General features: G+C 30.8%; 2 protein-coding genes across 2 annotated transcripts; one reads left to right on the forward strand and one right to left on the reverse strand.

Moving 5' to 3' along the window:
- Window positions 1-1495: 1495 nt before the first annotated feature.
- Window positions 1496-7810, reverse strand: LOC143067795 (deubiquitinase DESI2-like). The gene is made up of 5 exons (XM_076241333.1): window positions 7285-7810; window positions 5010-5082; window positions 3943-4036; window positions 2540-2681; window positions 1496-1885 (listed from the first exon to the last, which is right to left on the reverse strand). Exons 1-5 carry the CDS (start codon window positions 7321-7323, stop codon window positions 1646-1648), a joined length of 588 nt encoding a protein of 195 aa, XP_076097448.1. The 5' UTR covers window positions 7324-7810; the 3' UTR covers window positions 1496-1645.
- A 5115-nt stretch (window positions 7811-12925) lies between these two features.
- On the forward strand, window positions 12926-26418 carry LOC143067796 (2-oxoisovalerate dehydrogenase subunit alpha, mitochondrial-like). Its single transcript, XM_076241334.1, has 9 exons — window positions 12926-13095; window positions 18519-18659; window positions 19326-19521; window positions 20418-20579; window positions 21481-21625; window positions 22138-22199; window positions 23080-23221; window positions 24757-24925; window positions 25564-26418. Exons 1-9 carry the CDS (start codon window positions 13000-13002, stop codon window positions 25738-25740), a joined length of 1290 nt encoding a protein of 429 aa, XP_076097449.1. The 5' UTR covers window positions 12926-12999; the 3' UTR covers window positions 25741-26418.
- Window positions 26419-26624: the final 206 nt, after the last annotated feature.

Below are 26624 nucleotides of genomic sequence, written 5' to 3' on the forward strand. Positions count from 1 at the left end.
AATATTTTATTAAGCTTTGAGATGCAAAAATCAAACAGCATAATGTCATTGTATAGATGTGGGTTTAAGGTCAACAGCTGTTATTTGACCCATGGCAAAAAATGGGAGCTTAATCCAGAAGCTGAGGGTAAAAAGGTGTTATTTCTTACTGAACTGTCTATAACTGTCTGCTTATAACTTTTTTAAAGAAAGAAACATGATGTTATCAGTGAAACTAACACAAACCGCCAGTAAGAGGATCACACAAGTTCAATTTTGAAACAACCAAACAAATGTAAGCAGACAATCACTAGATCATTGAACCAACCACAGTTCCAAACTCACCGACAAATATTTCAAACAGATGAGACAGGTATTATGTTAAAAACAGCTTTAATTTCCCACTAACTTACATGATAGGTAAATAGGAAAATATTATGATGTTATAACAATATAGCCTTCAACCAAGTATATGACTTCATATTATATTGTGCTTGTTCTTTTAATAATGATTGATTTCATAGAGACAGAGAATCTACAAACTTAAAATATTCATCTTATGTAAATACTTATGTATTTAATGATTACCAATGATTTCTTAGAGATAGAGAATCTACAAAACTAAATATTCACCTTTAACATGTATGTACTGCATTAACATTTTATGTTATTTAAAGTGACTAGTTAGAAATGACAAGATCTGATTATCAATTAAACAACATGATATTCAAATAGAACATTTAAGGTAGCACAAAACATAGATTTTTCCACCTCCTATCAGACAACTTGAAAACTGGTGTAATTACTTGCATACAGCTCCATTTTTTTAAATGAGAACCCAAGAGAAAGAAGAAAAATAAATCATTCCAATGTTTGCAATAAATTCATTATGTAATTATCTCATAAATTGATTATAATGTTAAGTAGTTGATAGATTGTGATGTACATATTTGTATGAAATTAGGTTCTTTGCTGTTCATAGAATCCCAAATTTTATTTATCAATTATCATGCAACACAGATTGACCTCCTAACGATGACTTAGATTTTTTCTAATGTATTTCTTTCTCCCATATACCATCGATGAATTTTTCAATCTTAATTCATAAGAGATCATAAATTTCTTTTAATATCATTATGAACAAATATCAATGAGACACAATCCAGTAATACTTTAGCGTTTGCAAATGTATTAAAATTAGGTGCAGATTTATTTTTTACATATCTAAAATTAAATATGTCAATTCAAACAAGACTGGACTTAACTATGACATAGCATAAAAAGTTTAATATTTCTTCGTAAGTTCTTTAATCATAATCAATACTGCAAAATTCATCATACAACATGGGAGCATAATTATTCTACGATAAATGTCACACAAATTGCAAATAACCTTTATCTTATGTGTAATGACATTATCAGGATTGTTTGTATTTTTCCAAAAGAGTTGGTCATGCAGTAGTCTGTATTTAAAATATAATTTGGAAAACTTTGAAGTCTTGTTGATAGAAATACAGGTAGATGCAGATGAGAATCAATGTAGACCCACAACTTATTCCAGCTACAGTATTATGTTAAATATTCAATAATCTTTCAATATCAACATTTGTATAACAATAGGCCAACATTTGTACATATGCAACCAGGCCTACACATGTTTTACAATCTATAATCTTCTGTTATGTAGATTTTGAGAGGAATGAGCTTGATCTGTTTGGCTATCTGTCATTCTGCCACCATGTAGATGCTGCGCCCCACTTAAGTCAAACTCTTCTTGATGAATAGCTTCCTGAAGTGCCATAGGTGTTAACCATTCTTTCGGTAAGGCTCTTTCTAGGAATGGTATACATGTACTTATATGAGCAAGTCTGTTCACCCAGCTTGGAAGTTCCTTCCCACATAAAACCTGAAATACCAGTAATAATTTCACATAATGAAACATACAGCTTAAAAATGTTAAAATAGAAACTTGATTGGAAATTTGTTTTAAACTGAATGTGTGTGTTTTTCTTTTGCAACACCTTATATCATTTGACCTTAATTTTAAATCTGACCTTGAGATTACTTATAAGGTTTATCCTTAATGCATGCATATGGGAACATTGTACCATGCATGGTGAAAATCAAAATGTGATTACTTAGTTATTGAATCAGGTGTTGTGGATACATATGCACAAACAGGACACTATACATATATATCCTTTCTTTAACCTTGTTGCAGGAGGAATAGTTTGAACTATTCAAGTCATTTCAAAAGACATGCAGCTTTTGTTAAGTGTTGTTCTGTTTATGAAAATGTTGTTCATTTTTATTAAAGGTATATTTCTCACACATCTATGTGAAAATACTCAATATCCCTTTATATGCCTTTAGTTGTAAAATCAATATAAGAATGTATGAATAACACATATTAACTCAGCAGTAAATCTTAAGAACCTTTAGGGATCATATGTGAGAAAGACAATATTTGTCAGCATGATCAAAGGGGCATCAAATAAAGATGGGTTTTTTTTCAATTGTAATATATTTACATCTAACTATAATTTACTGTATGACTTACTTTTGTGATTTCTGTAGTGAAGTGATTACAGTTTTTATTTAGTAAATGATATTGGTCCCCTCGGAAATCTTTTCCCAGTTGATCTACAATCTTCTTTACATCGTCTGGAGTAAAATCTGTGCTACCCAGTTTTATTGTTTGTCTACAAGAATACAATTTTATAAAAATTACAAATATAAGGAGATGTGGTATGATTATCAATGAGACAACTATCTTCCAAAGTTCAACGAAATGGATTTAAACGATTATAGAGAACTGTATGGCTTTCAACAATGAGAAAAACCGATACTTTATAGTCCACTATAAAAGTCCTGACATGAAAATAAGGAAACAATTCAACTGAGAAAACTACTAGCCTAATTTATAGCAATATAATTTACAAACAACAAATAACAGGCCATTATTTGAACTTGGAATTATTTTTAATTATGGAATTTGCTTGATTTCTTGTTATTGAAATTTTTAATAAATTCCATGTTTATTCTGTACTGAAATGTTCTGTGCTGCGCACAACACTTTCTATTACAAAGAAAATAGTATATTTTTTTAAATAGAATGTACTGTGCCGCGCACAACACTATCTAACCAAAATATATTGTATGGAAAGTGTTATTAACCGCTCAAAAGATCATAAAACCAAATAAACATGAAATTTATTAAAAATTTTAAACACAAGAAATTATGCAAATTCCATTATTAAAATTAATTCCAAGTTCAAATAATAGCCTGTTAAATATGAAACACATGAACCAACACATGAAACAAGCACCGAACAACATGCATCTGAGAGGCACATAAAGAATGTGGTGCGCCTCTTTTCGGGAGATATAGAATACTCATTGATAATTAATTTTGTTTACATACTGGTTCCCAGTTATGAACTCTATGTTTCATCTCATAGAGACATAACTTGGGAATGTAACTAGTAAATATACATATGCATATTGTTTATATTGAAATATGTGGTAATCCTACAGTCAAGATAGGGGTAGTTAATAAATTGATTGTTAATTTAAACTCTTATAAGTTCAGGGCATATAAATGTTGAAAATATGCCGCACAGCCCTATATGTTTCCCTTTGAAAAAATTAGTAGTGCATATGAACTTTTCATCCTAGGATATAATTTTTTTCAAAACTTCATAGTAAAAGTGGTACAGTTTTAGCCGTAAAAGGAGTTGCTATGGGAAATTGTATTGTTGATATTTACAGAAATGCAGCCTATAAATCCTTACTATTCCATATACATAAATGTCATTTTAAACCTTTAATTTAGAACTTAGATGTATGATTGAAGGGAGATAACACTATTCACTTTGATGTCATGAGTCTTCTGAACCACAGTGAAACTCAATAAATCTTATAAACATTTTATATCTCACTTTAGCATAGTTTAGTACTTACTTAAATTTAAATTGTTCACCAAGAGATTCAGAGTCTTTTGGTATAATATCAAATACACCAGTAAAAGGAAATGGATGACCACCATAGGCATATTCTGAAATGAAAACCATAAATATTGAATAAGTTACATATTCTGTATCATTAGCATATTTAGTAATACAGCCATCAATTGTTGAAGGCCATAATGGTTGCCTATTAATGCTTACAGCAACTCAATTTTAACTCTGGCTTATAGATGTCTCATTTGGAATCATATTGATACTGTGTAAAAACAAAAATATGGGTCACTGACAAAATTCTTTATCTCGATCATAAGGTATTTACTTGACTTTTGTATGCATGTGTAATGTATGTATTTACATGGATCGTCTGTAATATGCAATATGTGTGCATTTACAAAATATTATTTTTCTACATTTTTTCACATATATCTGAACATTGACACATAAATGCACAAGTATGAAAACACAATGAAGATTAGAATAAACATGTAAACAAATAAAAGTATGCAACAATTTGGTCAAATCTGGACTGTTTTGACAAGGAGATAATTGTTTTCCTGGTTAAATATTTGTAATGACATGAACCATATTGCTGTGTAGCAAATACATAGATTCAAATAGTACAGATATTGAGTAAAGTCAACTATCACTATAAATTGGAAGATGACACTAGTCAAAGTTTCTAACATTCACAGCTTTTAATATTTTATTCAATTTTGACTATCCACATGATCAAAGTCAAGTTTACTTGGTAATAATGTAGTAGTTTAAAAGGAATCTGGAATGATAATACTAGGTTCTCTATTGACCATCAACATTTCACTGTGTACAAGAGGATAGAACACTATTTGCCCTAAGACTTTGTGAGTATGCGAGTATGTGTAACTATTACAATTATGACAATAGTGCAGTTTGCAATTAATACATAACAATTACTTGCAATTCCATAGACTTGTTGGTCAATGATAAGATATTGTATTAATGTTATTGATTAAGTCACACCAATAACATAGACTTTCCTGTTAATAAATAATGTATCTTCTTACTGTTTGTTATTATACATACCAATGCCATAGATTTCAACCCCTGAATGAAAGACACCAATTCCTATGGAAGAAGTGTATTCATTTATCCAGTACTAAAATAAAAGAACATTACAATTATACATAAGATTCAAAACTTTTTTAAAAATATTTGCTAACTTCCAATGATAAACCAATTGTTTAACTTTAAGAGGTTATACTTTTTTCAACACTCTATTAGAAAATACATGTTTGAATTAATGTGTACAAGGTGTCAAACAGGAAACTATGGATAAATACGGACAGAGCATCTTTCTGTAATCCCGTCATCTCTGTGCAAAGATAATAATCTACATGTCAGAGAAGAGTCATCATGGTCATGTATTTTCTTGATGTACAATTGTATGAATACTTTTTACCACTTGTTCAGTTCGTTTTTTTTAATTCAAATTCAGGTTGTAAATTAATTAATCTAAATAAATGTATAATCCCCTCATCTCTATAATGTAAAGATGACAATCTAAGAGTAGATTCATGAATTTTCTTAATGTAAAAACAGTTTTAACCACTTGTCATGTTCGGTTTTTTAATTAAATTCAGCTTGTAAATAAGTTTAAGATGCAGTGTTGACTGATTTCAACAAAACTTCCCTAAATGATTCTGAAGGGCATTCCTTTGAACCTGAACCAAATTTTCAATATTCAACATGTTCAATCATTCCACATATTTTCTTAGACTGTGAACATAAAGGTCAAAGTATTCATTTGGTTTGAACCATCAGATATTAAAACCACACCCTAAAGAACTTGAGGTACATTTGTAAGCACAATTCAAGACCATCAACGGCAATTGTTTTTTAAAGTTTGTTTACATATTTTGTAAACAAACACAACATGATAATTTGTTTCTGTATAAGATATTTTAAATAATATTAATCAGTATAATAATATGTATTTGCATCTCAGTCAGAAACCAGGTTGAAATAGAACAAAAGAATCGAAGCTCTTTGTTAGAGAAGGCGATAAATGTTTACTGTATTGTTTACTATAGTGACAAAATTTTAAAAAGTTAATAGAAACAAACAAAATTGCAATTTCTTCTCAATTACGAGGTGTTTTATTTTAAAAACACCATTTGCATAAGTTTTCAATTTATGTAGTACATAGTTAAGCAGAACAAGTAGATATCAAGTCGACGACATGGGTATCTTTCAAGTTGGATGAAGAAAATGCATAACCTCCGATTTTTATGAAAAAATTACCACGGACGGAAAACATATCAATCTATTAGTTCAGTAATTTTCGTGTCTGCCCTTCCATTATGTGACTGAAGAAAAAATTCCAAAAAATGGATAACAATTGTATCGAAAAGAGAAAATTGAGTGCACCTTTTTGTGTTAGGGCGTGTTTGAGTTGAGTATTTTGTCTTGATATCGTACAAAATAAAAATATTTCATACATCGTCTCGCTTCAGATTCTATCATTTTTATATATTAAAGCTACAGGTTGACTTTATAACACAAAAAAATCACAGTACTAAAAGATGAAATATATGGGTCATGTGAAATACCTATCTAATGAGTCACAAAAACAGAGAAGGTGTGTTCGAATAGCTATTTTTTTACTGAAAGTACTTGACGACAGTCTTTCAAGTTGGATGATGAAAATGCATATCTTCGAAAAATTCTAATTTTTTGTGTGTGATTACTAGGGTTTATAGTCTTCATACACTAAAAAAAACTAGTCTGCCCTTCCACGAAATATTTAAGTAGAATTTTTTTAAATGTTTATGAATTTTCGAAAATTCCACCTGACAACCGATCAGACAATAGTTTTAAGTTGAATCAATGCAGACAAGATTATTAACTGATGCTCATTAGCTAGTTGATACATTTGTCTTTTAAAATACAACTGACATATAAGGATCGTAATGGTGCAATGTGGATAAATTTATCGGTTTCCAAGAGCAATATTGGTAGGGCGTCATCCCTACAATGGCTTCCATTTCTTCGATTGTGAAAATGAACTGGCGTAATGGGGAGATAATTTTGACGAAGTAGACTCCTGACTGCATCTGTGACCTATTCTTTATATATGAAAGAATAAATATTTCCTTCATAAAATCTCATTGTTTTATGTTCATTTATATAGACATTGATCTGTTCTTCTTCTTCTTCTTTAGGTTTTCAGTAGTCCTTCATTGTCTGAAGCTTGTATACTGTTTTGCGCTGCATGGCCTATTTATATATTTACAAAAATAATTGAAAATGAGTTTTGAGTGCTTAAAAAAAAATAGTAAGAAGTTCTGAATAATCATACCATGTCATAAACATTAACAAGAACAGCTTCCTGAGCCATTGCAGTAATTCGTGGAGATATCAAACAGGTAAAATTGTTGATCAGGACTTCATAACAATCTAATTAACACGACTGTCATAACAAGTGTTATTGTCTTCATGATCGATGACTCATCAATGGTTTCTTTTGTCAAAAAATAATATCATTGACAGTGTATTCAGATGTAAACATATACAGAAACAATTCAAGAAACGGAAAGGCACGTCTGCTCTCAATAAATATTAATTTAAAGAGTCACAAGAGGAACAAAATGTATGACAGCTGTCGTTAGCGGATACGGGTTGATTTTTTTAAGAAACACAAACAATTTTCCGAACATTACTATGTGAACATTATGTTTAAATTTCTACAGTTCTGATGGCTAATGTTTTCTTTTTGTCGTTGCGGGGAGCATTTGTTCGTATTCCCAGCATGAAAGCAATAGATTTTTTTCTCAATTTTCCGTCAATGTTTCTTCTTTTTCAATTCATTGTCCTTCGGAATTCTAATTTGGGGCAACTTGCTTTACACTTGATAAAATATTCCAAATTTTAATAATTTGCATAATTGATCAAATGTATTTTGATGTAAGCATTATTTTATTATACATTTATTTTCAAAGATATGATAAAAAATCATTGGTAACGGGCTTGTTTTCAAGCTCAATACATGGCAAAAATTATTCACCACCTACATTTTTTGCTATATATATTATATTTCATATAAAATATTTGTTTTCAAAGACTGAATATTTTTAATGCATTTGGTTGGATTTTTATATAAAACAAGGCGTTAAACTTGAAGACGAAAAAATGTATAAAACATGTTTGTTTATTGAGTCATAGGTTTGTCTTCATTTATTTTTAAAAAATTTCTTTCTCTTCATATCATGAACATTGGTAATGCCGGAAATTTTACAATTTAATTTGGTTGAAATATATTGCAAATTTCTAAACAGAAAATAATATTTGTGTTTTATCTCGTGAGAAAATGGAAATGATCACTGACAACAAAAATGCAACAACATAAGCATGTGACAAATCTGCTTATATTGATATGAAATATGTATACTAGTGAAAAATCTCGTGACGAATTTCTATGACCACACTCCGAGTCGGTACATATAATGTTATATTCAAGTTGGATATTGTATAAATTATGCATGGAAAATCCAATTTTGTTTAATAAAAAGAAACTAAACGACAAATTTTAAAAGGGGTATTAGCTTCAAATTTATGTAAGTAAGATCATATACTTAATAACTGAGATAAACAGAGTATCATATAAAAATCATGCAACTTCATGCAAATACTAATAAATAGAATAAAAAAGCATGTAATTAATTTTGATTTCGGAACCTCCGCGGTCAATTCTCATGCGGCAAACACCTCTATGTGCATTGAATGAGTGAACCAGCAAATCACTAAAATATCATAAAATACTAACGAACTAAAAAGTATAAGACAAATTTATTTAATTATCACTGGCATTTAATAGCATCTCTGTATAATAATGCATTATAAAAAGCAGAGCAAACGGCCAGAAAAAAAAAATTTGGCTATGAGACAGCAGTGGATGGAAACGAGACACACTGCAGATGCATTCTAGATCCACACACCAGGAATTTTATAAGTCCTAAAGTTGTCAAAAGATATCATAGTTCTAGCCTCATTTGGAAGGGAATTTTTTCACTTGTGTTGCTAAAAAACTAAAAGATCTTATACCATAACTTGATGTTCTTGGTCTAGGTACCCCAGCAGTGTTCCCATACTTGATATTATATATGTTGTGTTTTATAACAACTAGTTCTTGAATGGATAAAGAACAGTTTTTAATTGTAATATCAAAGTTATCCCGAATTCAAATGAGCGCATTTAGGCTACGAGCTTTTAGTGATGTAACTGAGGTTTGAAATCTGCAAGTTAGAGTGTTTCGTACGAGTTCCCGTGGTCTTGATAAATATAACGAAGAGCTCGTTCTAGTATTTTCGTCTATGCCGGTTCTTGTATTTTGTTCCACACAAAAATGCATAGTCAAAATTTGACATCATGAACAATTGGGAAAAAATGTAAGTCCAAGTAGTTTTACCTCATCCTCACACGATATAGAAATACTGTTCAAACCAAACACATTTTTTTATTATGTAGATAGGTATAGGAAGATGTGGTATGAGTGCCAATGAGACAACTCTCCATCCAAGTAACAATTTATAAACCATGTTTTTTACAAGAGAGATAGCTTGAGATTTCTCTGGGTAGCCTGCATTTTGTTTGAAGAAAACCACAATATTAAATTATTGCTGTCTTCCTCAAGAACATAAATGACATCTTGTACGGAATTTCCCGACTGACTTTGACAAAGTATTGGCCTCAGAATAATCATATAAAGAACAATTCTTAATAAAAATTTACTATTTAATATTAACTTTAGGAAAAAAATGTACGGTGACACCATCTTTGTTTTGAAATTCTGAAATAATTTTCTAAAATCTATCTTCTCGTATTATATTCTGCAATTCTTTCATTTAGTTTATCTTCTAGTCACAAACTGATGGTTGTTCCTGTATAATCCGCACACAATCATGTTGTCATTTATTCACAATCTGTAGCTTGAGAAAAAACTCGGTGACCTATCATTTGGATTATATTTTTGAATCACAATATATACTTCGCCTTGGCAAAGTATGAACACATTCTATCATCTTTAATTCATTATTCCATACCACCTTAAATATGTCATGCATACCACTTAAAATTTTGATTTTCTTTCACCCACTGATTTTTTGTTGTTGTGAAATTACCATATAACATATCAAGTGAGGTTTTTTTTAAAGACCATACTATTTTAGTTTCATTTGTAGTCAGTCATAAGGGAGGCAGTCAAAAGCTTTTCACAATCCACCAGGATAGCTGCAAGGTATTTATTTTGGTATAGGGCTAATTTCCAATCTTCAATCACTCTTAATAAAATTGACCGACATCAAGTGCTTGATATAAAAGCTGCAAAAAATAGATTGAAAATATTATCAAAGTACTGTCGTACTTATTGTACTTCAGTGACATAAAAAAAAAAAGTAGAAATGGCCGGTAACACATAAGTTTTACCGGTCTATAAAAACCTTTTTCTACCGTATTTTTTTGTGAATAGGTACAACTTGAGCTTCCTTATTATGACCAGGGACTGTTTAAAAGGATGGTCGAAAAATACCAAAGGGACAGTCAAACTCATAGATCGAAAACAAACTGACAACGGCATGAATAAAAAAGAAAAAGACAAACAGACAAGACACAACATAGAAAAATAAAGCCTAAGCAACATGAACCCCACCAAAAACCTGGTAGTGATCTCAGGTACTACGGAAGGGTAGGCAGATACAAGCAGATCATGCAGTCCAAATGTGACACCTGTCGCGTTGCACATGTTATTACAAATCCGGTAAATAGTCTAATTCGGTTAGTCACATTCGTGAAAAAGGAAGGAGATTGTACGGGTATATTCCATAAAATATATTTTTGAAGTTTCATTCTTTACCGTTTCAATTTTTGATAAGTTCGTTTAAAACGTATTTTCGATGATTTAACTATTTGTCATCATTTCAAAGACCATTTTTCTATGATCATGCTTTTTATGGAAAAAGTAATTTGCCGTTTTCCAAGACATGTGAATAATTAAATTTGACAATAAATTATTTTTTTGAAGCAAATCCTTGCAGGTTACTTCATATTAGATATATTGTCTTGTAAGACTCTGGCTTTGACTTTAAAATATGCCGAGTCAGAATCCTATGATGAGATGATTTTAGAGACTGAATACAAACGAGAAGCATACATAATCAGCGAATATAGCTACTCTACTCAGAATCATCGAAGACTGGAAAACGGCACTTGATCAAAATAAGTTTATTGGCTCAATTCTAATGGATCTATCTAAGGCTTTCGATTGTCTCCCTCACGATCTTCTACTGCTTAAGCTTGAGGCATATGGTCTTTCGACTTCCTCATTAAAACTCATTAAAAATTACTTATCTAACAGGAAACAATGTGTTCGAGTTGGCTCTAGTCTGAGCAATTGGCAAAACATATATAAAGGAGTACCACAAGGTTCTATTCTAGGTCCTATACTGTTTAACATCTTCATTAATGACATATTTCACTTCACCACAAACAGTTCACTTTACAATTATGCTGATGACAACACATTATCTTATGCAAATAGAGATATAAACACCGTTATCTCCATACTTGAAAAAGACAGTTTGGCTCTGATAGAATGGTTTTCTTCCAATCAAATGAAGGCAAACCCTGAAAAATTTCAAGCTTTGGCAATTGGCAAAACAACAATGGGCAAAAACATTACATTTGATCTAGCAGGTAACAAAATAAAATGTGAAAAAGAGGTCAAACTATTAGGCATCACCATTGACTTTGAACTAAATTTCAACACGCATATATCAAACATCTGCAAAAAAGCATCCAGACAACTAAATGTTTTAAAAAGACTTGGCAAATACTTAAACAAACTTGGAAAACTAACAATATATCACTCCTTTATTATGTCAAACTTTAATTTCTGCTCATTGTCCTGGCATTTCTGCAACGAGGCCAACACTACAAAAATTGAAAAAGTACAAGAAAGAGCACTTCGCTTCATTTACCAGGATCACAATAGCACATATGAAGACTTACTTTTAAAATCAAAAATGCCATTACTTAAAGTAAGACGCCTAAGAACCATGGCAATAGAGGTCTTTAGAACAGTCAATCATGAAAACCCAATGTACCTCCATGATCTTATAAATATTAAAAAAACAAAATATTCTTTCAGATACCAAAATTTAGCTGAAATACCTGACGTAAGAACAACAAGGTATGGCTTGAAATCTTTCAGATATTCTGCTGCCAAACTATGGAATGAGTTGCCAAACCACTTTAGAACTGAAGCATCTTTTACCCAATTCAAGAGTCTAATAAACTCATGGAATGGCAACTCATGCCATTGCAATGCATGTGCTTAGTTTTATTTATTTTATGTTACAGCTTGAAAATAATAGTGCTGCTTTTTGTGAATGTTTGCTTAGCTTTTTATAATTTTGAATGCTGTGCTTTATTTTTTATGTTTGCTTTTAGTGCTTATTCTTATGCATGTATAGAATATAGTATTTAAATAGTGTAGCCTAAATGTGCATGAAATGTATGTTCTATGTCTTTTATGTTTTAATATTTGTATTGTGTATGTTTGTTATGTAAATGTATGCATTTGTCGGTTATAAAAGCTCAGAGAGCTTATGTTTATTTGTTATGTAACATGCCGACTATAAATAAAGCTTTGAATATTAAGTGCCTTACAGTGATCTACATTAGTTTCATAATATGTATAAAACTTTTATATTGATTTTGGAACATTCAAATACGATAAGATAAGATAAGGTACGAAATAAAATTCAAATTCAAATTTAAAATATCTATTGAGATTGATTAATTGTATTATATGTCTCTGATTTGCATAAGGTCGGAGTGACGTCCATTCTATATATTCAACACAGATCATATTTCAATGATTAAGATTTTTAAAATAACAGATTACGCCGTTTGTCTGAAACTAGTAATCCCTTTTCGACGTTCTCTAGAGTTTTCCATTAAACATTTGTTTACTATGTAGTTGCTTTGAAGGACAAAATATTTTATAGAAGAAAACGAAATGGCTTTGCTTAGACGTCTTCTGTCTCCCAGAATAACACAGATAATAGGCTTTCAAGCTAAGCAACTGTCAACGTCTTCCAAATGCCAAAATGTGGTTCGTGTTACTTTGTTTTTTATTGGGTTCTTTTTGTATAATTTTGTATTTTTGTATTTTTTTTTTTGTATTTTTTTTTTTATATATTGACATTTCTCCGCACAAACTACTAAGAACTCTACTAATGCCTCATGTTTGTCTTCTCAAAGTGAAGATACACTTACCGGGTGCACTTGAGTCATTTTCAACATAGTATTCATTGAATAATAATACATTGCTACTATTTTGTTGAGTGTATTTTCTGTGTTATATTATTTTATTTTATTATTTTTATAACACTTGTTACATATCTTTACTGTGTGTGTATTGCATATGTTATTGTTTATAATAATATTGTCTGTATCATATGCCCTCCTGGGGCCCTAATTTGGTAAATAAAAATATTCTATTCTATTCTATTCTATTCTGTACATTAGTCGTCATGCAGTGCATTTACACAGGAATCCGGGTCCGTTCGCCCAAATTCACTTTTACGATCGCACCCTGTGAAAGTGTGAATAATTAATAGTGTCATGTTGATAGTTCGCATACCTGCCAACTGACATTATTTGTGGGGTATTAAATTTCCCCCATGGAGGCTCCAAAATGGAAATTTTGAAAGAGCAATTTTGTCCACAATTTTTAGGTACGGAAAGTGATTTTTTTTAAATCAACTGATCTAAGAAAACTTAACCTCATTTTAAAGGCATTGTGAAGACATTTTCAAAACACTTTTATCAATACACATACATGTAATAACAACGAAGAAATAGCAAATTTTCAAAATGGAAATTTTTTACTATTCTGGAAAAACTGTTTCCTCTCTTTAAAAAATAATAAAATATATTTTTTTTTAATCATTTGGGTTATAGTTTTGTTTATATTGCTTCTTTTACATCTTGTTAGTCAATTTTAATCCTCCATTTTAAGTTTTTTGGTTAAAATAAAAGCATAAAGCATGAAAATGTCAACCACTCTCATGAAATTCTATCGTTCAAAGTCACATAACATGACGATAACTTTATATATTCCTTTTTTCAGAGCATCAGTTGGTATATTGAAAATGTAAAGTAAAACTTATAAACATTTGACTGTAAAGAAACAAAATATAAATATGAATATTACTCTTTATATATACAAATGTATATGTTTAATTGTGTGTGTGTATAAAAAAGAAGATGTGGTATGATTGCCAATGAGACAACTCTCCACAAGAGACCAAATGACACAGAAATTAATAACTATAGGTCACCGTACGGCCTTCAACAATGAGCAAAGCCCATACTGCAAAGTCAGCTATAAAAGGCTCTGAAATGACAAATGTAAAACAATTCAAACGAGAAAACTAACGGCTTAATTAATGTCCAAAAAATGAACGAAAAACAAATATTTAACACATCAACAAACGACAACCACTGAATTACAGGCTCCTGACTTTGGACAGGCACATACATACAGAATGTGGTGGGGTTCAACATGTTAGCGCATGCCCAATCCTTCCCCTGACCTGTCACAGTACAACATAAGAACGAACTATAAAAATCAGTTGTACCATGAGAGACAAGAATTGTTTTGAAATATGTCATGATTGTCATCTGTCTTTGTATAGTCATGATAGTTTTAGAATGTTCCCTTTTCATTAACATTCAATTCAATGAAATATTCTTATTCTTATATATAGCATGTTTAGTAAATGCTTATGAATAAAAATAAACAACAAGCTTTTAACAATTATTCTACAGGACTAAAATACCTGTTGCACTGAAAAACAATGAAAATAATATAACATTATTTTTTATTCGAGAAATTTCAAACAAAATAATTATGTCAGATCACTGTAAATACTTGTACATGTATGTATAAAAGTAAAGTAAATTCATATCTGTATATCAGTTACAATATTAATACAGTGAAATCTGTAAACCAATCTCATTCAGGACTGAAGTTCAAAATGCATTGAATGTGAATAGCATTCGAAGTGAACTGCCACTACTGCATGGATTCCTATGTATGTTTTTAGTTGAACATGTTGAAAATACATATATTGATTGTTTTAAACCACATTATTCGGTATCCTTACTATCTCATGTGCAATGACAAGTGGTTGAACTATCTTTAAATTGCAATAAACTGGCTGTATAATGCAAAAAAAAAACAACCTATCACCGCTGATTTCCAATCAAAACTAAACCAAAAGTTGTCCATGCAAGGGAAATAACTCTGTATACACAAAAAGGAGGCTTATTTATAAAAAATAATTTTGATATGAACACAGCTATCTAGATATATTTATTGGACCCAATTATTTAATTGATATATTAAACTTAATAAAAAAATACATTTTATGGCTGTATAAAGTTCCCTTGTATTTTTTTGAAACGAATGTAACTTTCAAACCCTTGTTTGTACCTCAAATATTTCATGTATTCCCGAAAATTATAATATACTAAATCATGTATATTCATATAATATCTATCAAAAGCAATCAGAACCTTCTGAGACTTAACAAGTTAATAGAAGGCTGTAATCGGAGGTCACCCAAAGATTTTATTTTTACACACATCTGGGAACAATTATTTAGGGTAATTTGGAGTTATCTCCCATTGGTTTGCCATACCTACAATTTTAAACAAAACAATAAAATGAACAATACACCTAATCGCTATTTATTCCATTCCGGATAAGTTTTAAAATTTAAAAGTTTAAAAATTTAAAATCCCGGTCGCTTGACCTTTTCAGGCATACAATATACATGTAATCACTTTTCCATTGTGACGTCAGATATTTTGTTTTATGACGTCAAAATTTTACAGGAACCTGTGTGATATCTTCTAATGGCGGACAAATCAGATAAGGTGTATGGCTATAAGTTTGTAAAAGTATAAACAACCAATAAACAGCATTTAAATATATTTGAAGGCCCCCTTAAAGGTTTTGAAAAACTATGAGAGAAATCTTGCACGTTAAACCCTCATGGGATTTTTGAAAAGTTGGTAGGTATGAGTTCGTCTCAAAGACTTGTAAACGAAATGCAGAAGATTCCAATTGACTATCAAACTCACAAAACACTCAGCTGTAGAAAATATTCATCTTTCATTTTTTTTTTCATTTTAATAAAATCTTCAGTTCATATTTGTTTTTACTCCTACGTACCAAGCTATTAATCTACTTGTATTTCACTTGAAACTAAACACTTAACAATAATACCAATTAGCTTTGAAAATACCAATGAACAATAATCTTAAATAAATCACAATTTATAATAATTATAAATCATCTAATAACAAAAAAAATAATTTCATTTAAAAAATTCATAAATTTTTATTCATGTGTAACCAGAGATCATGATTCTACTTACATACAAAATCATCTGTTTCTCCACCAAGACTCGAACCAGGTACCTCTGTATAACAAGGCAGCGGTTATACAGACTGAGTCCCTGGACCTCTGTATAACAAGGCAGCGGTTATACAGACTGAGTTGAAGAACTCGATCCCTGGACCTCTGTGTTACAAGGCAGTGTGTATACTGCTGCTGTGTAACACAGCGGTCCTTGGTCTGAGTCCCGGTAGAGATTAAAGATGATATCGACATCTAAAAAGAATATATACATATTCAACTGGTATTTGAATAAAAATATAGTGTGATCAGTGGCGAATATGTAGGGTTGTGAATGCGTATTTAGAGTGAACTGACCAGATATCTAGCTTTTTTGGACCATGGTTATATTTATGTAATATGTATTAATTCTTTATCATGTTTATGCTTAAAAAAGTTATAGTTTGATGACCTAATAGATGCATATTATTACTTTATGCTCAAGAAAATACATATATTGATGGATGGTTGTTTAATTAGTGCAATCTTACCACATCTGATCATGACACCTGTCTGAGTACCTTTTTATGATCATGAATAACTTTTTGATGAAATTAACTGACATATATGTAAGACTCAGATTGACGTCCATTCTCTTATCGATGTCCAAAGCTGACGTCACAATAAAATAAGACTCCAAATAGACAGGCCTATTGTATCCCCCACTAATCGACGTCCAATGTTTGGCTCCTCTGATTGACGTCCAAATTTAGGCTTCTTTAATTGACGTCCGTTTTAATGGACCTATGGAAAGATCCAAACCTAAAAGACATTTTGGGTCGTGCGTATTATACTAAAATACATTTAAAAAAATGAACAAAACTGATGAAATGGGGACAAAAAAAATATTATAACAGGACTGAAACTTGGATTGTCTGAGAGAGTAATAAAAACAGTTTGAAGTCATTATTTTTACAACCTAAACATAGTATATGTGACAAATAAAATATATTATTTTTTTTAAATGTACAAAATGTATTACCGATATTTACAGGTTGTGATATAAATTTTTATGTAATTTAAGAGCTTATAAAAAAACAATGAGATGTGTTGTGTTTTTCAATCGAACAACTATTCACCAGAGTTCAAATGAAGTGGATGTAAGCAATTATATAGCCCTTTATCTTTATAGCTTGCTGTTTGGTGTGAGACAAGGCTCTATGTTTAAGACCGTATTTTGACCGATAATGGTTTTCTTTTATTAACTGTGACTTGGATGGAGAGTTGTCTTCTTGGCACTTATACCACATCTTCTTTTATCTGTAGGCAACCGTACGTCCTTCAACAATGATAAAGGCAGCAATTAAAGACCAAGGCATTAAACATATAAAACAATTGGAACTAAAAACTAACATAACAAAAGAATTTTGAAAAACAAATATGCCAGACATAAACCAACGATAACCACTAGACTACAGGCACATAAAATATTTGGCTGATGTGAGCACTTACCCATCTCCTAACCCGGAACAATGGTGAAAAACATAATGCCAATTTATTTTGTATATGTTTCACTCTAGGTGTAAAACTAATGAATTTGTAACAATCTTAATATCTTAGAGTCCAAATTATAATTCCCCGGTACTCTAAAAACAGTTGGCATTATTTCTTTATTTTGTCCATGTTGAAGATTAAGTGTTGCCCTATATTTATGTCGTTTTGTTTTCTTTTTCATTTGGGTTCTGATTTACGTATAATAGTACTCACATGCCATTTATCAATATGCAAGTACATACGTACAGTGTAAGTACAAAAATGTACAGCAATTTATTATTTTTTTTATTAATTGAAATTGCACATTGATTTGAAAAGACTACATTCAGTTGGACGTCGTTTTGAAAATACATGACGGCACATTGGACGTCGATTAGAGGATCAAACAATTGGACTTCAATTTGAGAATGTGACGTTAGATATGGACGTCGATTTGAGGAACAGAAGTCGATTAGAGAAGGACGTCGATCAGAGTCTAACATAGATAGAAGTTTTTTTGCCTATTTTGGCATAATTTGCAGGTCTATACCTGAAAAGGATTTTAATAATTTTTTCACTTTTGTTTTTTTAAGGATCGACCACAGTTTCCAGGATCCCGATCAGAGTATTCTACTAAGTTAGAATTTATTAAACCTGATGACTTCAAAGGAATACCAGTATACAGAGTAATGAATGCTAAAGGAGAAATTATACCAGGAGGTTTAGATCCAAAGGTTGGTTTTAAACAAAGTTATTTTTAGGACGATGGGACGATGGAATTGTTCCCTACACCATGTACACAGCTTGGTTTTTTTCCACAATTAATTATTTTAAGAATCCAGTGAAAAGGGATTTGGATTTATAAAAAAATATAAAATTTAACTTTAAAATAGTTCCATGGGTAGTTTTTTTTTAAACTGCTCATTATAAAATCTAAATAGAAATAACCAAATGCATAAAAATTGGTGTACATTCAATGCATAAATTTGAATATAAATCCTTAGTAATATAGTCTGTACAGTTTGAATTTTTTTTGCATAACAGAACTACATATACATTATGCATATTTTCTTTGTTGTTCACTTTAACATTTGAAAAAAAAACTACCACTTGATACAAACCAAAGAATAGCAGGAAATTACATGGAATCTTTAGTTTTAGTTTTGGTGTTGGTATAAGTCTACGGATTCATTAATATTCATTGGATACTAATTTTCTTTGATTTCATTGGGACAGGGAACCACAAATTTAAATGTTCAACAAATAACAAATTTTCTGAAGGAATGTATGCAAACTTTGCCAAAACCATGAAATTTAAATCCATGAAAATTGGTACCCAAGAAAATAAATGAATCCACAGTTATATGAAATTGAAATGTTGTTGGTTTATGTTTTTATAGTTAGACGAAGCAACCGTGCGGAAGATGTATCAAAGTATGACTCTTCTGAACACCATGGATCGTATTCTGTATGAATCACAGCGTCAAGGAAGAATATCATTTTACATGACAAATTATGGGGAGGAGGGTACACATATAGGATCAGCCGCTGCTTGTGATCCTCAGGATGTAGTGTTTGGACAGTACAGGGAAGCAGGTTACTAACACAAAAAGATTATCAGTCTTTATTTGAAAAAATCAGTCTTTGATTCAGATTATCAGTCTTTAATTGAAAAAATTTGAATTTGAAATGAAAAGCTTTCAGAACTCCATTGAATAGTTTTTAAGAGACCTCAATTTTATGACATAATTCTCTAATCACCAGTAGATTAATAATGTTAAGGATAATAATAGAACTAATATAAACTGTCAATTAAATTATTGTCAGTGTATTATTATAATGACCTTTGCTTTTAACATGACCTTAGTGTGTCTGTGTATGTATCTCAACAGAATTTAAGAGTCTATCTGATGTAGTTGTATAATTACTTTGTTAAATTATAATTTGAGTCCTTAGAAGTAATAGAACAAATCATAAGCAAAAGTGATGATGTGACAGGTTTTACACTAAACTAGTTTATGAGTCAAGGTTACAATTGTTGTAGGAGTAATGAATTGGTGTGGGAATTAGCTTTAACCAGTGAAGAATCAATTTACTTTGTTTTGCAGGAGTTATGATGTGGCGAGGTTTTACTTCAGACCAGTTTATGAATCAATTTACTTTGTTTTGTAGGAGTTATGATGTGGCGAGGTTTTAATTTAGACCAGTTTATGAATCAATTTACTTTGTTTTGTAGGAGTTATGATGTGGCGAGGTTTTACTTTAGACCAGTTTATGAATCAATTTACTTTGTTTTGTAGGAGTTATGATGTGGCGAGGTTTTACTTTAGACCAGTTTATGAATCAATTTACTTTGTTTTGCAGGAGTTTTGATGTGGCGAGGTTTTACTTTAGACCAGTTTATGAATCAATTTACTTTGTTTTGCAGGAGTTATGATGTGGCGAGGTTTTACTTTAGACCAGTTTATGAATCAATTTACTTTGTTTTGCAGGAGTTATGATGTGGCGAGGTTTTACTTTAGACCAGTTTATGAATCAGTGTTATGGTAACTGTGAAGACCTGGGTAAAGGTAGACAGATGCCAGTTCATTACGGTTCTAAAGATTTAAATTTTGTGACAATATCATCAACACTAGCAACACAAATGCCTCAAGGTAACAAGTTCATGATGCTTTTTTTTCTTTCTTTTTATTACATGACTTAACTTATTTAAATTTAGAATTAAAATTTGAATTAAAATTTGAATTAAAATTTGAATAAAAATTTGAATTAAAATTTGAATTTTGAAGATGACTAATTTCAGTGGTATTTAATGGTTGTAATCCAACAGCCCCTCATCAGGTATTATCATCATATGGCTAAAGCATTAATAAACTAATGTATGACAAACATTTGATTGTTTTTTTACAATGAAAATATTAAGTACCATTACACAATCATTTTAAAAATGGTTACACTTCTTTAACTTGGTTTTGTTTAAGCCCTATGTTAGTGTAGTTGTTCTTAAATGTTTGATATAGATGGCTTCTAAAACTTTTGATCAGAAGAGTAACTAATGAATCTTATTTTATAAACACTTGTTGTGTCCACATGTTCACATTTATTATAACTTTTTTCCTTTGAACTTTTATTTAAATGTGTTTCTTGAGAGCTTGACTTTTAACCTGTCGAATGATACTGTGTATTCCTTATTATGTGTGGGGTACTATTTTTTGTGGATTTCGTCTGTATAAGGAAACCACAAATATAAATGTTCAACAATATACAAAATAACAAATGGTTGTATGCAGAATTTGGCAAAATAATCAATAAAATATCCACAAATCTACATTTTTTCCAAAATCAACAAAAATTGAAATTCACGAAAAATGAATGAATCCACAGTAATGCAGTTTTTTATATAACAAATGTGATGCTATGATAGGTTCCACAAGACAAGCTTTTTAATTTCTATGGTTTTGATTCTGCCATTTCAGAGTTTTATTTTGATATAAAATGTATAATTGTTTTGAGATTGGCATTGTGTAGTTATTGAATAAGTTTACTTTATTTCAGCTGCTGGCTCTGCCTATGCCTTAAAAAGGGGAGATAAGAAGTTATGTGTGATATGCTACTTTGGAGAAGGTGCAGCATCAGAAGGTGATGCACATGCTGCATTTAATTTTGCTGCAACACTAGAATGTCCTATTATATTTTTTTGGTAAGTAAATCTAAATAAACTAAGTAGTCTATGAGTTTAGGTGTTGGGCAAAAACTATTGAAGTTCGTTGAAGATTTCAAAATTAAATACTTAGTTTTAAAGAATTGAGCTGCACTTTACTCACTTAATCTTATATTAAATATTTTAATTTACCAACTGTGAATGCATTTTGTGGGAAGGGATATAGGAATCACTCTGTCGGTGGATGTGGTGTCTATCTTATTAACACTTGAAAACTTGCTATATTAGAATATAGGAAGTTACTTCTGTCTCAGAATTTTTTACTGCCTTTAAGGATGTCATTGAGGCTTGATACACATATGATCTGTACCCACCACCAAAGGCAGTGCTATGAATAAGGTTAGAATGAATGTCTTCAAGGTCAAGATGAATACTTTATAGATTAAGATTATTAGATGGGATATTTTTTTGTAAGATTAACTTATATGATCTCTAGTGGCACTCAGTCAAGTCCAAACAATTCATTTAATTTTGTATATTTTAATTTCCAGTAGAAACAATGGTTATGCCATATCAACACCTACAAGTGACCAGTATAGAGGAGATGGTATAGGTAAATACTTGTTAACTAGTTAATCTGTGACTAAGATTTTTAAAGTCTGTGAAATTTTTATGGACATGTTGTTTTTGTCCTCACATATGAAGCATACTGGTATGTCCCAGCCAACCAGTTTTTAATTTCTTGTTCAGTTACCGGTAATAGCATTCATTTCCCATACATGTAGTCTGTTTGTGATGCTGGGTTTAAACACCAAAAAATCTATTAATGATAAATTAGTCATTTACAGTAATATGGATAAAGTGAATTGTTGCAGGCACTTACTCATCTCAATGTGTATAAAATAATATATGATAAAATTTACACAACAGACCCTAATGACCACATTTCCGTGGCAACAATTAGGGGAAAACTAGGAAATAACAAAAGTTTCAGACATTGAAAAGAAAGTAATATGTACCTGTTTTATAGTCTGTCCTGTCCTTATACTATTTAAGAATTTAATCTTACACACATTAATTGTTGGTTTATTTAGAATTTATGTCTCAAATTAGTGTAGCCAGAAATTACATGTAAGGTATGTGCCATATCTTAGAAACCAGAGCTGAAAAGTACAATATTAAATGAAATTTTCCAAATTTTGACAAAACTTTTGTCTTTGAATTGACAAATGGTAGTGAATGTAAGACATATTGTATATTGTGAATTCATTATTATTTGTTGGATACCAATTTTTGTGGTTTTCGTGGGAACAAGTGAACCAAAAATTCAAATGTTCAACGAATTACACATTTTCTATAGGCTTTTAATTTAGAGATTGGCAAAACAACGAAATCAAATACCAACAAAAATGCAAGTTTTCCTCAATCCTTGAAAATTGATTCCCTGGAAAATAAATGAATCCACAGTACCAGTAGATCATTTAATTTTTCAGCCTCTCGTGGAGCAGGATATGGTATGGATACAATAAGAGTAGATGGTAATGATGTATTTGGAGTATATAATGCAACAAAGGCAGCACGAGAAATGTGTGTCAAAGAAAACAGACCCGTTCTTATTGAGGCTATGACTTACAGGTAGTTGTTACTGAGATTATGATGTTGTCTCACCTGGGACATTAGTTGTTACTGAGATTAGGATTGTTGTCTCACCTGGGACATTAGTTGTTACTGAGATTAGGATTGTTGTCTCACCTGGGACATTAGTTGTTACTGAGATTATGATTTTTGTCTCACCTGGGACATTAGTTGTTACTAAGATTAGGATTGTTGTCTCACCTGGGACATTAGTTGCACAATGCAAGACAAAGGTATTACAGTCTGGTGTCAGCTGAAACTATTTGTATATAGCTTTATGTTTTTAGAGTTAAGCAGACCTGAATACTCAAACTTTGTATACAGATGCCTGGCCTTGAATTCATAAAACTTTTGAGTCATTTTTTTGTACTCATACTCCAAAATCAACCAATCAAAATGCTGGATTTCATGTTTTGAGCATGATTTTTGTGCTCCAAGCACTGAGCAAAGTTTATGACCGCAAGGCCTGATGTTACTAAGTTTCTGTCTCGTATGTCCATTGTCCTTAAACCTTTTTTCATGGTTCAGGGTCTGCTGAAAAAGATGGATACTTTGTTGGCATGTGAATTTCTCACTTATTATGTATTATGGATAACTATTATTAGTGTTTGTTGTCTATGCAACATCTTCATGTCCATTAGACATGGTTCATCTGACCTTGACTTCTTTTCGTGGATCAGTAAAAAAGATTTAAGTTACATAATTATTTCATCTTTCTGATACTATATGCAGTTAGTCAACTATATGTGGTGTATGGAATGATTGTAAGGTCTGAATGGCAGGGTTCATCTATCCTTAACCTCATGTCCATGATTCATTGGTCATGTTCTGGTGTCCTGGTTAATATTAAAATGTGGTATGATTGCCCATGAGACAACTCTCCACGAGAGACCAAATGACACAAAAATTAACAACAATGAATCACTGTACAGGCTTCAATAATGAGTTAAATCCATACCGCATAGTCTGCTATAAAAGGCCCCAAATTGAGTGTTTTTAGATACCATAAGAAAAAGGTCAACTATATTTTGTGCATGAAATGATTTTAAATTGTACATGTTTGACTTGAAATCACCTCACCTCAATCTCATTTTCATGGTTCATTGGTCAATGTTAAGTTTTCCTGATTTGGTATGTCTTTGATTCAATAGGCAAAACGTCAATCTATGGAATCAGTGTTCTGCCCAGATATTTCATATAGCATTCTGGTAAAAAAGGAAATTTGAAATACCATCATGTTTCTAAAAATTATAGCATCACATTCATAACAAAATCTACAAGAAAATCAATTCAGATAGCATCACATTATCATGATGCAAAAAGGTCCTAAGGAGAACACTGTATGGAATAATTGTTAGGTGTACATGTCTGTATGGAATGTATCATCTTACATTGACGATATTGTCATGGATCATTGATAAAGTTTTTTGTTTTTTTTATTCTTATGTGAAACTTGTAGTAAAACTTTTTTATCTTTGAGACTTTCAACAAAATGTGCGATGGGACATTTTCATACTGATATTTTATTGTTTTAGAATTGGACATCACAGTACATCAGATGACAGCTCTGTTTACAGAAAAAAGGGGGAGATATTGTCATGGGATGATCAATCTCCCATCCATAGGTTAAGGAACTATATGGAAATCCAGGGCTGGTGGGATGATGAACAAGAATCTGCCTGGAAAGAAAAGTCAAAGAAAAAAGTATGTGGGGTATTCATAACCTTAATATATATTTAAACAACTTATTTTAACCATATACAAGTTTTCTCATTTGAAATATTTTTACATTTTTTTAACAGCTGAATATATGGCATGGATTTTTCTCATTCTACAGTGACCTTTAGTTGCATATATATCATATAGACTTGGTCAGATAGCTGTCTCATTGACAGAATCATATTGTGTTTATTTATTTTATATTAATTTATATTATTGTTTGTGCAGTATAGTAACCCAACAACACAATCACAAGAAAAGTATTTTGAAAATGATTTATAGTTGTTCATTGTTGGGGTTTCTTTTTGCAGTCAGACAAATTATTATTCGGTGTTGAACCTTTATCAATCTCTGAATCATATACCAGAAAATATCAAAACCTCCAACTGATAGTAAAAAAAAACCAGTGTCCTCCAAAGGACCTAAGCCTCAAGGTATATTGATGCAATAATTTTTTACCATAATAATCATCATTTTTTTCTAAGATTTATAATTAACATTTAGTATCATCTTGATACTATGATTATCAACATTCCCTAATTGTATTTTATTTGGAAGGACACTGGTAATAAGGAATCATATGAATCAAAGCATTACATTATACACATTTTATTTTATAACAGGTAATGGAAGCCTTTGCTCGCGCAGAGAAGAGAAAGAAGCCCAATCCAGAAATGTTATTTACTGATGTGTATGATGAGATGCCACCTCGAATTCAAAAACAAATGGAATCTATGAAATCACATTGTACACAATATAAAGAACATTATCCCTTTGATGATCATGTACCAATGACTTGATGTTCAGTTTCAAAATCTTTAAGAATCTCATTTTCAGCTGTTTTAAAAAAATTGCAGGTTTCCATGAATGTGTACTATTGTAAGCAAAGAGACTATGTTTTTGAAATATATTGTATTTAAAAAAAAGTATACCCCATGTTTTAACTGATGTTTGCAACAGTGTTTATAAAACAATAGATTTAAGTATGCATTTTCAGTTTTAACTTATGGAATCTCATTTGACTTGATGAGAATAAAAATGACAATCAGAATTTCAAATACTTTGTTTGAAAGTTATTTCCAGAAGTAAGCGTTTTAAAAGTTTGAATTGGTTGATACGGGTAACATGGTAACAAACCCTTATTTATTCTATAAATTGTATCTCCTTCTTAATAACTTTATCAATTCTTTAAAAAAATTTAAGCAAGAGTATAGACTGTCATTGTTAGTTTTTATTTGATCTTAAAATACTTCTCTTCTTCTATTGCGTTTATGATGTAAAATAGTCATTTTTTAATACTCCACATTATTCATTCTGATTAAACTAGAATGGAAATATACCAAGAATTTTGAAAAAATGTTCTTATTGAGTGATATTGAATATTTTCAATATTGTTGAGGAATGAGTGCCATTGTGAAGATTGTATTGAGGTCTATTATTGATAATAAACGACAATAAATTTGAATATATATACTGTGGATTCATTTTATGTTTGTTTTTTTGGCTGGAAGAACTGTTCAACTCTAAATGAACAAAGAATGATTGTAAAGTTAACATAATACGTAATAAAATGCTTCTCAGAGGGCAGCCTGATATGACCGCAGAGGTTGAAGCCTGAACAGTTGGGGCAAATTTGGACACAATATTCAAGCTTGATACTGTCTGAATTTGGATTGTGATAAAA

This window comes from Mytilus galloprovincialis, chromosome 3 (assembly GCF_965363235.1).
Source record: "Mytilus galloprovincialis chromosome 3, xbMytGall1.hap1.1, whole genome shotgun sequence".
Taxonomy (NCBI): Eukaryota; Metazoa; Mollusca; class Bivalvia; order Mytilida; family Mytilidae; genus Mytilus; species Mytilus galloprovincialis.

Bases quoted from the DNA above. Each gene is read 5' to 3' on its own strand.
- LOC143067796 (XM_076241334.1), top strand. From the start codon at position 13,000: ATGGCTTTGCTTAGACGTCTTCTGTCTCCCAGAATAACACAGATAATA. The intron at 20,580-21,480 runs GTAACAAGTTCA...ACTTTATTTCAG, and splicing joins AGCAACACAAATGCCTCAAG to CTGCTGGCTCTGCCTATGCC. The intron at 21,626-22,137 runs GTAAGTAAATCT...TTTAATTTCCAG, and splicing joins TGTCCTATTATATTTTTTTG to TAGAAACAATGGTTATGCCA.
- LOC143067795 (XM_076241333.1), bottom strand. From the start codon at position 7,323: ATGGCTCAGGAAGCTGTTCTTGTTAATGTTTATGACATG. The intron at 5,083-7,284 runs GTATGATTATTC...CTTTTATTTTAG, and splicing joins TTGTTAATGTTTATGACATG to TACTGGATAAATGAATACAC. The intron at 1,886-2,539 runs GTAAGTCATACA...CTGGTATTTCAG, and splicing joins TCACTACAGAAATCACAAAA to GTTTTATGTGGGAAGGAACT.